This window comes from Zootoca vivipara, chromosome 5, assembly GCF_965207765.1.
Source record: "Zootoca vivipara chromosome 5, rZooViv2.hap1.1, whole genome shotgun sequence".
Taxonomy (NCBI): domain Eukaryota; kingdom Metazoa; phylum Chordata; class Lepidosauria; order Squamata; family Lacertidae; genus Zootoca; species Zootoca vivipara.
The window spans coordinates 38,542,444-38,558,269 of NC_142588.1; the positions used below are offsets into that span (position 1 = coordinate 38,542,444).

Sequence of the window (15,826 nt, forward strand, 5' to 3'; positions counted from 1 at the left end):
AGCGGCAGCAAGAGGCCCCATTAGCGAAAGCACGCCTCTAGTTAAGAACAGTTTCAGGTTAAGAACAGACCTCTGGAACGAATTAAGTTCGTAACTAGAGGTACCACTGTATGCGCCAAATGCTTAAGCTTAAACGTGGTCCGATATATTGGTGGCTAATGGAAATCGCTAGCTAAATTTACTACGCGGCAAATAAATGTGTATTGTGTTGCAAACCACTGGAAATAATTTTGCTGCATTTTCCAAGTAAAGTACCCTTTTCTTCTTTAAATGCCACACTAGCAGAAATGCTAGATGGGATATTTGTACTATTTATCTGTTTAGAGTTACTACTGGTAAGGTTTGCAGGAATACGTACAGCAATTTGCCAAATGAAAGAGGCTGTAAACTTTTATCAAGAACACTGGCATACATCGATGCCTACTATAATCTTAGATTAACCTGCACCACAAGATTAGAGGATGTGGTGAAACAAGCACACTGTATTACTTACTTGAAGTTCATTCTTTTACTATTTTGCAGGAAATAATTCTGAAACGAGCAGCAGATATTGCAGAAGCATTATACAGTGTGCCACGCAATCACAATCAGATTCCAACACTTGGCAACACCCCAGGTCATACTGGCATGATGGGAGTAAATTCATTTAGCAGCCAGCTAGCAGTTAATGTTTCAGAAACATCACAAGCTAATGACCAAGGTATGTGAAATTTTAATAATTATGTATCCAAAGTTTTGGATATTCTTGACATTGATCAGTATGTTCCACCTTCTTCCTTCAGTAGGATTCATGCAATCAGTTAACCAGAGGTGTGCCAGTTATATGCACTGCAGTTTATTTTTTGCTTTACGATACAGAATCTTTATTGAAAATATTGAATAAAATACAAAAAGCTTGTAACAATTAACAGTGCAATTTTCTACATGTCTACTCGGGGCTGTAATCCTATAGCCATTTACTTGGGAGAAAGCCATAAGTATTATTATTATGAAACACGATAATCTATATTATTGCTTATAACATAACTGCTTAATTAGAAACACATTAACCTCTAATATATAGTGAAAGATAGTTGTGCCTAAATCTTGCAGAGATCAACAGAGCAAGCATGTTCTGTCTGATGCCACAATTCTAAACATGCTTAATAAGGGAGCAAGTCCAGTTGAACGCAGTGAGACTTAACTTTTGTGTAAGCATGAATAGGATTACAGTGTAATATTCTTGGATCAGGGCCACTAAATTCTTCCTACTCTCCAAATTATGTGTGTCTGTTGAACTTACTTGTGTCATATTGATATAAATAAATCCAGGATGGTTTTCACTGAAGCATGGGCACTCCACTGGGAGCACTTTCTTATATTTAGTGTGTAAAAATATCAGTTGTAAAAATGAAGATTTTTTTTTTAAAAGCAGCTTTTTGCAGCAAACAGGTCTTTCCTTTCTATTTTTAGCCCTTCCCCTCCTGTTTCTGCCAATTTTGGCATTTGAAGTCTTGGAAAGGCTGAAAGTTCGTTCAGCATGTTGGTACAAACCAGCAACCAAGCCTTCTGATAATTACCACTAAAGACAAATGTGACGGAAGTTGACACAATTGGATCGAAGGAAGCTTTTTGTTGGCTGTCTCTGCCAGGAGCAGAGGCAACACAGAATGATCCTCGATGATTTAAGTAGGGTTGGCGTGATAAGGTTATCTTGAACTGTAAAGAGATGATAGGGCAGTAGCAGACAACTTAGACCAAAGCTGTGCAATCAATTAAAAGTGTGTAATGTATGATGCGGAAGGGAAACCCTTCACCTCCCCCCTAAATAATAACAATTTTCTTGGGATGGGTTTTTCTCTCTCTCTCTCTCCACCTAACACAGTAGGTTACAGTCGCAACACAAGCAGTGTTTCCCCGCGAGGATATGTTCCGAGCAGTACTCCTCAGCAGTCCAATTACAACACAGTCAGCAATAGCATGAATGGATATGGCAATGCTGGCATGCCCAATCTTGGTGTACCTGGTTCCCCTGGATTTCTTAATGGCTCTTCAGCTAACTCCCCTTATGGCAGTAAGTGTCTTTTTCTGGTACGCCGTTACATAGATTCTTTATTAGTTACAAAAAAAATTACTTTATTTTGATTTTTCTACAATGTGAGCTACTGGATAAAAGGAGGGGTGACTCTGGAGGCTGGACATTAAAAAAAAACCAATTAAAAAAACCATGGCAAATATATTGGTATATGCCAAACAATAATTTTGGTTAAAAGAGAAAAGAAAAAAAGAACTAGATTGGACTACAAAATCTGCAACCAAAGTCCAACACAAAAGAGTTTGCCTGTTATCCAGAGTGTGGCAAGCCAAAGCTTTTTATTTTTTCATATATAATTTCCCCCCTGCTATTATAAGAGAGACAAGGCCCTATCAATCTCTTTTTTCCCCTCCCCTCCATGTTTGCCATAAAATCCACAATATGAGTCCTGATTATTTTTGCTTTATTGCAGTAGTGCCGTCAAGCCCTACCATGGCAGCCTCTTCGGTCACCCTCCCTTCAAACTGTAGCAGTACACACGGCATTTTCTCATTCTCACCTGCCAATGTCATCTCTGCAGTGAAACAAAAGAGCGCCTTTGCTCCTGTTGTCAGGCCCCAAGCTTCTCCTCCACCATCTTGCACCAGTGCAAATGGAAATGGACTTCAAGGTGAGCTGGATCTCTGTATCATTTTTTTGTGTAATTGCAGATTATTATTTTTAAAAACAAAACACTAGAACTTAACATTAACATTTTTAGCTCTAAAAGGGAAAAAAAGAAGTATTTTTATCACTGGCAAATATTAAAAGACAAAAAAAAACACCCCAGACTTCAAAAACGAGGTGCTTATTTTTTAAATGGCTTTGCATTGCAGGGGCAAGACCTTGGTATTAAATACAGTAGCACAAAACATAGCCAACCATTTTACCATACAGTGGTTAAACTTTAAGCTCTGCATTAGAAGAAATACTAGCTGTTTTTTCCAGCATTTCCCCTTAAGGTTTCGTGCATTAATTTTTAAAATAAACACACAACCCTGAATGTCTCTCACAGATCAGATGTGTTCCCTTTTCTTCTTTATACCGCATGCATTTTTGATAGACACATTTTAATCGGCAGCATTTCAAGATGTGCTGTTTCTCCTACTTGTGTCACTATTTGAAACTTGAAGAACCTTACAGACGTTTGAAGCTGTTGTTCCAAACGTAGCTTTTGTTCACCCTCAAGATTCCTAATGAGGTTTTTGTGCTCTTGTTGGAACTTACCCCAGCTAAACTGTCCATAAAAAGAGGAAAATCAGGACAAATAACTATAAAATAGGTTGTAGAATTTACATAGCCACTTGCAGTCATTAATACTAAGTGTGAAAATTTATAGAGGGAGCCAAAACAACTGCAAAGTCTCTTATTAAAGAGACTGCTTTGCATGTGTATCACTGCCATACATTTTTCAACCAGGACCAAAACCTGCCTCAACTGAGCCAGCCTGAACTGTAACTCTTAACGGACACCAAAAAACATGCTCTGAGCACTTAACATGGCACAGCCTGGGTGGAGCGGAGCACAAGTAGTATTGATTTATTTACACTGCAGCAGCCATTCACTTTCTGAGTATCAGGAAAGAATAAAAAGTCCTGGATCACAAAGGCATACATTTACATTTTAGGCTCTTTGTCTTCCAAAGCGAATATCATCATCATATATTTCAACATTAGCACTGAGTATACCTTTAGCTGTATAAATATCATTGGAAGGACTGGAAAACGACTTGAGAAGATCAATCTAATATATGCCAATAAAGATGCTACCCCTTAGGGATTTTTTTTCTCAATTACCTGTAAAATATCCAGTGATGGAAATATACAAGCTGTCCAGACCAACTAACTGGTCTGTTTGCTACCCTATTTTTCTAATGTTTGAACTCAAAACATTTTTGTATTCTATTTTAAGATTTTAAAAATCAGGAATATAATCTGCAATACTGAAAAGATCCTAAGGATCACAAAGAAATGTGGGTACGTTTGTACTTACAGAGTCTTTGGTGAAAAGGCTGGATAGGATTGCTGCCTAAAAGCACCTGTCTGTCAGAGTGGGCCAAAGACAACTCCTTGTTTGCCTCTGATCAGGTCATTAAAGCATTAGCAAGTGTCGAGAGCTTTCAGTTTTGAAATCTCTGGTCCTTATCAGCATCTAAACACATATGAATAACCCCAGCATCTAAACACATATGAATAACCCCAGCAAACTTTGTTTGCTTGTTTACTCGCTAATTACTTCAACAGGAGTCTCCGAATAGAATTGTTTCTTCTCCTGAAATAAATATGCATTTGATGAAGCTAGTTAATTTAAAAATGGAACAAAAACTTTAGTAACAAATGTAAGGTGCAAAGCCATCAAAGTTTAGGGTTCGTAAATTTTGTTTAAAAATGAAAACGGTGCAAAATGAAGGTTAGAAATCTGCAGCCATTTCCATTAACACAGGCACCCCCAAACTTCGGCCCTCCAGATGTTTTGGACTACAATCCCCATCTTCCCTGACCACTGGCAATATGTTAGCTAGGGATCATGGGAGTTGTAGGCCAAAACATCTGGAGGGCTGCAGTTTGGGGATGCCTGAATTAAAGTTTAGCAAAGGGGTATTTCTTTCATCCCAATTTATGTTTCCTGAGCAGAGCTTTTGCTTCCACTTGTGAGGAAATAATCACACTCCCAATTTTACATTTGAATTGAGAGGTACACTTGGGATAGCGGATTGTAGAATCTGAGTTGATGGAAGACATACCAGGTTCTCCCTTCATTCTCTCCACCATCCCTTGCATTCTTTAACTTCTATCACTCCCACTTCTTCTCTTTCAGCTCCTCCCCTCCCACTTACTGGAAATATGTCAAGTCACTTCCTCTCCTCCCCCTTTCTGTGGCATCATGGGAGAAAGACCCTAAATCCCTCCTTTCTCCCATTGTTCTATGCAGGAGTCTCTGGAAATTTACCAGTGCCTCAGACCTTTCTTCCTCCCTCCTGGCTGTAGTTTTAAAACCCCAAACCAATTTAGGAATCCTTTAAAGGCCTCCTCCTCCAAGATCTACCACTGATCTCAGGAAATGTGAGAGGTAATTATGAATACAGTTTACTGAATATGTAAACCTTCTTCCAATAAATATCTCTTGACTGCCTCAGTATAAATTGTCTGTTCCCAAGAGTTACCTCAAATTCACAGACTCTCCTCAGATTTTCCTTACCACTGATATTATAAAACTTCATTGCACCTTATGCACAGCGAATTGTTTTTCTGTAGAAGAATGCATAGTTTGGGCCAGTTCTAATGATGTAAGGATATATTACCAACAGTACTTTTAAATGCATACATACATCGAATGCTGCCACTAGGGCAACAAAACAACTTCCTAGAATTCTGAAGAGCAAATTTCCTGTACTCATTGGGTCAGAGGGTGGGCTTTTTGGGGTGGGGTGGGGAATAAAAACCGCTTATAAGCATGCAGAATGAGGCAATCACACAGGTACCACCTTGGTATTTTTACGGGAAGTATTTCCTTAAAAAGCAGTCCCAGTTGCAGATGGCATACTCTGGTTTCTCTTTAGATCGTAAAAATCTCTCGCATGGTGGGGAAGGGGATGCTCATCTGACCTTTGGTCAGTCATGTTACTACTACTTACCAGAAGCTAGAGGGAAAATGCAGTGGGACGCTTGGTATGGTGAAATCCAGGGTCCTTGACAGTACATTTGCATCAACGCAACTGACTGGAGCTCAGGTAAGCTCCGCCACCCCCACCATGCTGTCCAGTACTGAGCAGCCCTACATGAAAACGAAGATTGCATCAAAAACATATCTCACCAGAGAGAAGGACTGACCTACACTTCTCTTTCTAGTGAGGTATATGGGCATTTTCAATGTAAATGCAAGGTAGCATTCTCCCATTATTAGGTTTGGATTTTGTTGTATTAAGCTGTATGAAGTTATTTTAGATCTGTACACCACAGGCTGGAATAGCAGGTGTATAAATTTTAGAAATAAACAAAATGCATTCATTGTAACCTACACATCCATAGGTAGCTTCTATTATTACCGACAAACCAGGGGTGAAGTTATTTTTATTTTATTTTTTTATTTTTTTATAATTATTTTTATTAAAGATTTTCTTAGGTTACAAAGGTAGTGCAATGTCTCATTTTTTTCATGCATCATTTTTACACATCAATTTTTTACTTGTTGAGACATTATGAGGAAGGGGGGGAAAGGGGGGAAAGAGGTAGGTGGGATGGTATTTTAAACAATGTGCTAAAGCAGCATGTGTGAAACTTTTGCTCCTAAACCATTTAGTTACTTTGATAACTCCACCTTTAACATTTCTCTTGAGAGTAGCTTCAGGGACAGACCTTCAATTTATATGATAGTAAACCAAGGACATGATTTGCCTGGGTGTGTGAAAGAAACACAGTGAACAGGGCATCTTGAAAAAAGAAAATAGGATTTTCCCTTATGGGCCCCAAATGTATACTTGGTAGGTTCAACCTCCATTTTACTCTGTTTGGGACTGTAATGATGTGGAGGCCCATAATGCTTTCTTTTGGTGGCCCTTGGTGAATATCCAAACTTGTTTCCACCTACCTAAGTGCTTAAATTGTGTGGTTGTTTTTAATTATATAGTTTGGCAAAAGTGTAAATAAGTAAAGAAAAAAGGCAGACTTATTGGGTATTTGATACTTTATATTTCCAATTAAATGACCTGCACATAATGCTAAACCATATTTTATGATTCTACACATGGCAGCCTCATTTTCTTGCCCTTCCCTGCTCCTCCTCGTGGCCACGAGGAGGGGATGAGAAGCTTTCACATTCTATTTCAATAAACTATGGTTCCTAGTTTGAACCAGGAAACGCTAACGGTGGTGGCCTGGTTTATGTGTTACACTAAAACATAGTTAAAAATCAGTTGTGATTTAATGTGAATATTCCATGTGTTGGTGCATGCTGTTGAAAAGTTATTGCTCTGCTTTTCCCTACTTCTGCTACACCAGGAAACAATCCAGAGTCTGGCTGTCACAATGTCCAGACCCAGGCTCATGGTTTGTTTCTCTACAAATAAACCACGAGTGGTAAGCAAGAGTTGTTCTTAGCTTACTGTTTGATGGAACAAAACATGAGTCCAGGTTTTGATATCACAACAAGCGAAATCCTAGCTTGTTTCTCAGCTGCATGGCAAGAGCATGGGAGGAGTGGAGCAATAACTTTTCAGCATTTTGTACCAGCATGCTGCACATTCGCATTAAAAAACTAGTTTGGTTATGTATGTTCTGGCCCAATCATAGCTGTGCTTGAAGCCTGAACACTGCATTTTATTTTTGTCATTATGTGCAAATACAGCTATCATATGCTAAGCAAATTTCAGTTGAAGCAAACATTGGCATTTTAGGAATGATTAGCAAACTTTAGTTTGTGTCATTATCCCAACCATAAGCAGTGGCTTGACACAGAGGAGCCTGCCAGGTCAAGAGGACTGGCAGCATAATTTTCAAATATGCTGGACCTAGACACCAACCTAAGCCTGAGCTAGAACCTGTCAGCTAGTATCCCACTGAACCAAAGATCTCTGGAGTGGAACCTCCTGAGATAATATTCCTAGAGAAGCCAGTACTCTTTACACCAGGGGGGCTCACATTCACAATGCCCTGCTTATCAGTGTATACAGTGAATAAGGTGGGAGCTGACTGAGAAGCAACCGAGTGCTAGGCTCCAGGCCAGAAGACTACCGCTTTAAGTATATCTCCATTCCTCAGGAAGTGGTCAGAATCTGAGAAGGGCAGACTGAGTAAAGAGGGGTGGAAGGTTTTAGCTGTGCTCCAGATCTTGTCAGAGCAATGACTAATTTAGAGCTATCCATGGTTCTGTGACCCCGACCTGAACAGATTATGGCTAGCCTGCTCTCTCCCAAGGGGCTGCCTTGTCTTCTGTGGGCCCCCATGCAGAGACAGAACAGGGCAGCACATTTGCTGCTTCTTTAATATCACCTTAAAAATTAAATGAGCAAAGCAAATTATCGCCTCAGGTATGGTGCTTCTGCTATGGCATCTCTCCTGTGCTCAATACAGTAGGGTTAGGGCACAGGAATAATGGAGGGAATAAGATAATCCTCCCATGCTGGGAATTCTGCTTCCTCAGCAATGCTAATGACCACTGTTCCAAACTCCCAATAACTACAATAAAAGAACACAGTTGGGATATTAAGCCAGCAAGACTATGGATTTAAGATATTTGGTTCCATTTCCTTCCCGCTAAGAAACCAGATAGTCTTTATTGCACTCCTTCCATCCTGCATGCACAAAACGAATACCTATGTTGATCTACAAATACCGTGCAGGGTACCGATGCTGTAGACCAGGGAGACCTGAGTGCGAGAAGCTCTAGTTGGAAATGTCCATAATGGACACTATTAACCAGGTCTTAATCATGTGTAGATGAGTCACACACAGTGGCATTTATTGGCTTGTCTAATGCACAAATCAGCCTTGCAGACAATTACCAAAGGTGTGGTCACTCACAATATAATCCTATCACCTGCCCATCTCCTCTCACATTATTCCACTGACACTTGGAACCCAGGAGCTCAGAGAATGATCCCTGTGCCTTCCAACTCTTCAACAAGAAAATGATTTCAGGGACCAATTCCCTGGCATTGCTTCCACTTCTTCTGGAAATAGAAAACCAGATTGTGGTGGCAATGGTCCACTGTGCAAGTCTGAAGGCAAGTGGCAGAGAGAAGCTGATATGACAGCAACCAACACTGGTCCTCTCTTTCAAACTATATATTCACTGCCACTATATTAACCCAAGTGCTAATATAAAGCAGCATTTGAATGACTGACTACACAATTAGCTTGGGTTCTCCCTTTTGTAGCCACAAAAACTTTTAAGCTAGAAGAGTTTGCATAAGTATGTGCCTCTATCTAGTTTGCCACTTGGGAGCACACTGAGGGCACAATTGTTAATTCACCTTCCAAGTGAGCATGCGAATTGCAGATTGCATGACTGGGGTAGCTCGAGTCATTCTCTTTGCCAAAATAAACAAAACAGCATGAACTGCGTAAATCTCCTCTGCTTTTTCAGACCAAACAACATCTTTTTTTTCATTTGCTCTTCCTTGCAGTATAACATGAAAGTCCACATCATAGTTTGTCACCGTTACATTTCACTCAGTATATTTCCTGAACATAAGCAAGCAGCATACTATTTTTCCCAAGTGTTGTGCTATTAGTTCTACCATGCCTAAGACTAAATTACTTTACTTGCTTTATCAATAGTGAAAAATATGAAAGAGTATTGCAGACAAATACTTTGAAAAAAGACTATTTCCGCGACAATCAGAAACTAAACTTGTGGGAATCATATTTCACCACATACCTTTAAAATACATTTCACATTATTAAATTTGGGTTGATTTCTAAATATATATTTTTTGCAGATTAAAAATAAGTATTTTGGTTCAGTATAAAAATGAAATACCTGTATCTAAATAATGTTGTCTCTGATGGTGATCAAAGGCTCATACATTTGACAGTAGCTCTATAAATAAATGGGGTTAAGTCATATCAAGATATGAATAAGCTCAGAGTTTAGACCAAATGTAGCTAACCTGTGGCTTATATGTAACTAGTATTCCTGTGGTGAATGCCTTCTACCCTAGACACAGGCAGAAGGGGGGCCTTGATAGTGTCAGATTTACGGGCCATGGTTTGCACTATCTAAGGATTGTGAGCAAGCCAATGAAGGTTCAGTGTGGTGTGGGCAGATGCTGAAAGAGTGAAGGGTCCCTGTTCAGAAACCCAATAAAAAAGAAAAGATGATGTGGTATGAACAGCACTGAATATGTAGCATCAGGAGTTTTGGTGCATCTGGAAGAAACCTATGCTTTGCGGTCTCCTCATGTCAACTTTGCTCAGTTTTCAGAAAGATGATTAGAGTATGCATTTGTTTGCATATGTTAATAAGGACAAGGGTTTTATAGGTTTATATGCAACAGGAGCAAGAGATATGCATGAGCATGTGGGATTGTATGTATGAATGAGAGGAAATATATGTAGCTGTGTGTGTGCACTGAAGGCTGTTACGCTTTAGCAGGCACCAATGGTTTCCCTGCATATCTGCTTTGTTTGTATTCCCCAGGGTGTTGCTTTTCTCAGTTTTTTTTAATAACAACCCTGTGAGGTAGGTTAGGCTAAGAAAGAGTCCCTGGTCCAAGTTAATCTAGCAGCCTTCCCTCTACAGGCATTTGAGCCAGGTTTACCCAGTCAAAAACTCTAGTCGCCCAAATTGGCTTGTTACTAGTACACCGAAAACAGCAATCAGCTTGTGTGTTTGATGGCATTGGTAATAGTGTCTTTGAGTTTATGCCCTGTTTGCAAGACTGTATATTTTGGAGAGCATAATATCTGTATTTTTTCAGGAGAAAATAAAGTTTCCAGAAGTATGGTGAGGAAGGGCATCAGCCTCTTTAGGAATACCCAACTAAACTGAACCCTAAACTGCATTTTATAGACATTTTTTTAAAAATGGGCCATGGAGACTATTGGAACCATGTTTCCTCTTCTGTGCAGCTATTTCACTGGCAATACAGGAAGGTGAAAATTGGCTGAATGTTGCATTCACCACTGTTGGCCCTAATTTAACCGAATACTTGCTACCAAATGTTAATAGTGTTATTAGTATTTATTGCTGTCAATTAATGGCAGAGAGAGCTTGCTGCTACAGCAGATAGCCAAGGCTCTGCTCCATCCCTTGCCAATGAGCTGCAGTTACCACAAGGGAACATTTACTGGCCGAAAACTGTGAGCAGCACATCACTGTGCCCCCATCATTTGGCATTGTTTCTCCCAGCCCTGATGGCAGCATTGTGCAGGAGCTAAATATACTGGAACGCTGCCATATTGGGGGAATTCACAGCTGGCAAGAACTGGCTGCAATCCAAGCAGTGGCACATAGGGGTCGAAATGGAAGAGAGTCTGGTTGTTAGGCTCCATCTGCAAGCCTGTGACTAATCTTTCCATGTAAACAAAGGCATGCTCAAAACTTTCATGTACAGGATTTGCCTAACCTCGTAAGTTACATCTAAGGCTGGCAGTATTCAATGTGGAAAAACTACAGAAAAGTTACTTTTCAGTGGCAGACTCCACTCCCCCCCCCCAACCTCAGCTTCGTTTTTTCCTAGAAAAAAATAATCGGCCAGTATTTTACAAGCAAGCTGCTAACTGTGTGAGAAAACAAGACTTACCGCATAGGGTGAAGGCTGCCTTGCATGCTGTTCTTCCCCTAAGCCAAAGGTCCATAGGTACAACAGCAGAATTCATGGAGCTACTGCTCAACACAGACATTCAACTCATCCTCATCGTTCCATCTGTTCTGTGGGGAAAGGAATCCATGAGCACCACTACTCCCATGAACCTGAATTTTAGTTAGTGAGATCAGGCATGTACAAGGGTTACTGAGTCAACCCTTTGTGACACATTGGCATGCATATAATACAACATGGTCAATCAACTGCACAGGGGCTGCTAGTGAAATAGGCAGCATGTGTCTGTGGCACTCCGGGGCAAGAGGAGAAGCCTCTCTCCATTCCTACCTGCCCTTTCCTAAATTACGCTCCTCCTTTTTGCTTCGTGACTCAGTAGACTCAAGGCATATATATATCCCTGACAAACAAGAGCTTGAATATGCTATTACAGCACATTTCCCCAGCCAAGCGTCCTCCAGATGTTTTGGTCTACATGTCCCATCATCCCCAGATGGCATAGACAGTGGTCAGGAATGATGGGAATTGCAACCTGTAACATATGCAGCACAGCAGATTGGATAAGACAGCAGTACAGCGTTATCCCATCCCTTGGACTTGGACTTGTGGCACATTTGCCAAAAATATTGGCCGCCACTGTGTTACAAAACGCTTTCCTTAAAAAAAGAAGAAGATAAAAATCTTTTTTGGGGTGGGTGGGTGGGGTGGATTCTCATATTTTTCAGCAGTTTGAGAAATATTGGATGTAACTGTGCAGCTGGTCTCAAATTGCACTGAACAAAACTTCACACAGCTCAGGTCTTTTACGCTTCTCCTTTAAGTACATGGGTGGCCAGACAAAGAGAATGTATTACATAAGACATATATACATACAACCAGCTTTCAGGAAAACCCGCAACAGCAAATCTGAGATAAATTGATATTTTTTGAGATTAATGAACTGGGAAATTGAAGTTCGCATCACTACATCAAAAATGTATTAATGTTTCTTGTACATAAATTAATGAGAATGATCACGACAAAATTTAAACACCGTAAGGTTAAAACAGTCCAAATTATACTCCTGCCAAGGAGATAACTAGAACATAATGACAAAATTTAGCTTCTCCCTGTTTAACAAGCCCAGTCCTTTCCCTTGCTATACCATATGTGTGGCACAGCTACCACAGCGTCCACTATTAGGAAAGTGTGCCCTGATCACCTTTAAAATCCAGAGAAAATCCCTGTCACAGGTCTTTGCTGACACATGCATTAGGGTCTACTGGCCCATTCATGGACGAGGCACAGGGGGGCCACCAAATGTCTCTCCTACGTGCTCTGCCTAGCATTCTCCCAGTGCTGAAGCAGCAACAGTAGTGGCTACTAACCTCAATTCAGGGGCTGGTGCCAGTTCCCAGTGCCAGAACAAAGAGACTCAGATCTCTTTGCATCACTATTGGGTACCTTGATCCTGAGCTTTGTGTGGCGCATCACAGATTTACAAGGGATTGGGTGCTAAGCATTTTTTAAGAAACAAATTGAGCTAGCAAGTGGAAGATTTTAATCTCATGTCTTTTTTATAGTGCTTTGACAGATTCCAAAGCAGGTGTACTATACTTGACTTTGATCTCAGAAAGTCATTGACTTATTAAAGTCAGCATACTATTAGGATAAAGTACAATTAACAGAATGTCAAAATTGAGGCTTTCCACTTAGGCTTGAGTGCTTGGAAAAAGAGAAAAAGCTAAGGTTAGTCAGATTTTCATTTAGGGAACTTGAGAAGTGTCTGGTCCTTGATTGGTGAGTGAGCTGGCCTTGTCTGACATTACCAAAAGTGACCATGTTGTTTCTCAGCTGTCAACATAGGCAGTCTCCAGGGAGTCTGGGCCACTGTTTGCCATTAACAAAACGCTAAGAGAAATATCACACATGTGGGAGGCAGGATGCTTTGCACAAAAAAATGTCAGAATCCTTTTCATTTTAAAAGTGAAGTCTTTACAGAATGCTCTGGTAGGAAAGTGCTATTTTAAAAATAATTTAAAATGTTTGAGTGGGGAAAACAAAACCCCTTCCCTCATTGGATAGCCCTATATACTAGTAACAGATGACAAAAACAGTCTGGCAGCTAGTGCATGCAAACTATGTTGTAATATTAAATGTTGAAAATGTCCATCAGCAGTCCACCCAGATTTTAACACACACACACACACACACACACACACAGTGATCCAGAGATGATGATCTACATGCAGTAATCAACTTCTGTATGCATCACAGCTCATTTCCTTGTGCAATACTCTTGCATGCAGAGGATCTGTTTCACCTGTGGAAATGTTTCACACCACTAATCTAGCATACAACTTTGGCAAGAACATACATATCTGCCTGCAAAATGGCAGGAGCTGTATTCTCCCATGCCACAGTCCTCTGGATCACAGCCCATATATTATGTGAAATAGGTTTGGTAGATGTCCCTAAACGTTTTGTGGAAGTTGGTACTTCTGGGAAATATTTGTGCATGGTGGGATTTTTTTTCTTCTTCTTTGCAAGTTCTAATAATGCTTTTGCACATATTTAATAGTTCTTTTTCTCTTTCTTTCAGCTATGTCTGGGCTTGTAGTCCCGCCAATGTAAATTCATTTTTGTTTACCTACCGTAGCACCAAGCTTCAGAAGATGAGCTTTTTAGGGGACAAGTTTAGTACATAAGACATGCTGATGGAAACAGTATCTTCAAAATACAATCAGCAAAACATTGAAATGCTACAAAAAAAACTTTGTTTAAAGATTTTATTTAAACTACTAAGAATCAACATGCAAACAATCAACTTCTTCATGAACGATTCCATTTTATTAACTGAACTTCTCTCTTATTTTCACATTTCTTGATCCTGAAGAATAAGGAAAAAGCGACGCCTATTTTGTATAAAGTTTCTGATTACGTCTTGGCTATGTCTAGTACTTGCTATGTGTCGGGAAAAACTTTGTGGATGCACCATTTTGATTATCATGAAACACTGATGAAAAACGCCTCCAAAACATTTTTCTGTACTCATAACTAGATTCACAATGGTTGTGTATCTCTATAATGTGAAATATTTTTTTGTGGTGAAAAAAGGGGGCCAAGGAGGTATGAGCCATCAAAACTGGAAAAAAGGATGAATATATGATTTGGGAAAATTTTGGGAGCTAGGGAGGGTGGGAGGGTTTATCATTGCTTAACTTCATCTTAAGGAAATGGAACTTTGTAACTTATTGTAGTTAGAAATTGTAACTTTGATATTGAATTCTCTTGCCTTCAACAAGCACACTGACAGAGAAAAAAATGCTACTGTCTGTTGGTTAAAAAAATATACTTCCACTGCTAGAGCTTCCTGTTAAGCAAGTGTGATCTGCAACATTTTTTCAACTTTTGCTAGCACTGTATACTATTGCATTCTTAGGCTACTGTGAAGTCTATGTTTCTTGTACCAGAAAATTGTCCTTTTGACTTCTAGATCCTTCTTCCCGAATGTGTTTTGTATGTGGTTATAAAATTGTAGACTTTTGTGATTTTGCCAAAGTTGTAGCTAAATATTTATACACTTGTCTTGAATTTTTTTCAGATCCACTTAAATATTTAGATCAGCAAATTTTATTCCTTATAAAGCTAAGGAATAAAATAGTCATACATTACAACACTTTCTTTCACATAAACACTTGCAATCTACCAAGGGAATTTATTTTGTAACATATTGATTATAAATATTGTATTTATCTTTGAAATTTTGTATATTGCTTTTTATCATTTCCCCCCCTTGTATGTATGTTTTTCGTCATTTGACGTATTGTGATGCTGTGAAAAGCATTAAGCCAAGAACAGCTGCCTTCATGTGTTTCTGTTAAAATAAATTTGTGTTCATTCATTTCATTTGTATTTCAGAAAGTTGTTATTTGTTTGGACTTTCCATCCTTTTTGTTGTTTTGAGGGGAAAAAAACATTGTTTATTTTTATATTATTTTTAAGTTATCTGAACAAATGATTTTGAAATAAAGTTGTTTGTTGTATAGTTAAAACGGAATTGTGCCACATGGCTGTAATAAATACTAGTAGAATACGTGCATGTGATGCAGCCACAAGAAAAAGAAGATTCTCCTATTTTGTGTTAGCATTTTTGTTTTGTTTTTTTAAAATCCTCTGTTTTCTCTCATGCCTTATTTTCTTTTTCTATCTTTAAAAAAAAGATTGTAAAAAGTCATTTTAGCTGCCACCCCATGACTTTGCCACATAGCTGAACTGTGTTTACTGGGAGGGAGGGGGGAACCAGAGGCCTAAAAGCTTATAAAATAAAAATCCACTTCTGATGTTTTGCTTAAAAGTGTTTGCCACATTAACTACTTGGATGCCTTAAAAGTAGACTTCTGAAGAACTTTTTGTGCTGTTTTATCATGGGCCTACACCACAATTAATCGCTACTTCATCTGGAGGATTTATGGTGTAAAAAAAGCACAAACCTGGGGTACAACCTTCTAATTTACTGCACTCATCTATTG

At 39.3% G+C, this 15,826-nt stretch overlaps 1 protein-coding gene and 1 long non-coding RNA gene across 15 annotated transcripts in view; one reads left to right on the forward strand and one right to left on the reverse strand.

Annotated features, from left to right (window-relative positions):
- The window catches only part of EBF3 (EBF transcription factor 3), a 168,358-nt gene extending 153,155 nt beyond the window's left edge, over positions 1-15,203 (forward strand). For 4 of the 12 annotated variants that reach the window (XM_088670413.1, XM_088670414.1, XM_060274828.2 and 1 more), the window contains exons 13-16: positions 523-700; positions 1,865-2,053; positions 2,487-2,684; positions 5,613-5,746. In XM_088670413.1, the coding sequence (XP_088526539.1) occupies positions 523-700; positions 1,865-2,053; positions 2,487-2,684; positions 5,613-5,746 (699 nt within the window). Of the gene's footprint in view, positions 1-522; positions 701-1,864; positions 2,054-2,486; positions 2,685-5,612; positions 5,747-13,896 lie in introns of those variants that run through there. The other 8 variants (XM_088670416.1, XM_088670417.1, XM_060274830.2 and 5 more) reach the window with 4 other exon arrangements.
- The window catches only part of LOC118096428 (uncharacterized), a 77,761-nt gene that overhangs the window by 14,337 nt on the left and 47,598 nt on the right, over positions 1-15,826 (reverse strand). The window contains exons 2-4 of one of the 3 annotated variants that reach the window (XR_015950203.1): positions 11,298-11,425; positions 5,688-5,827; positions 2,574-2,697 (exon numbers count right to left, since the gene is read on the reverse strand). This is a non-coding gene — a long non-coding RNA (uncharacterized LOC118096428). Of the gene's footprint in view, positions 2,698-5,687; positions 5,828-11,297; positions 11,426-15,826 lie in introns of all 3 variants that reach the window. The other 2 variants (XR_015950204.1, XR_004693920.3) reach the window with 2 other exon arrangements.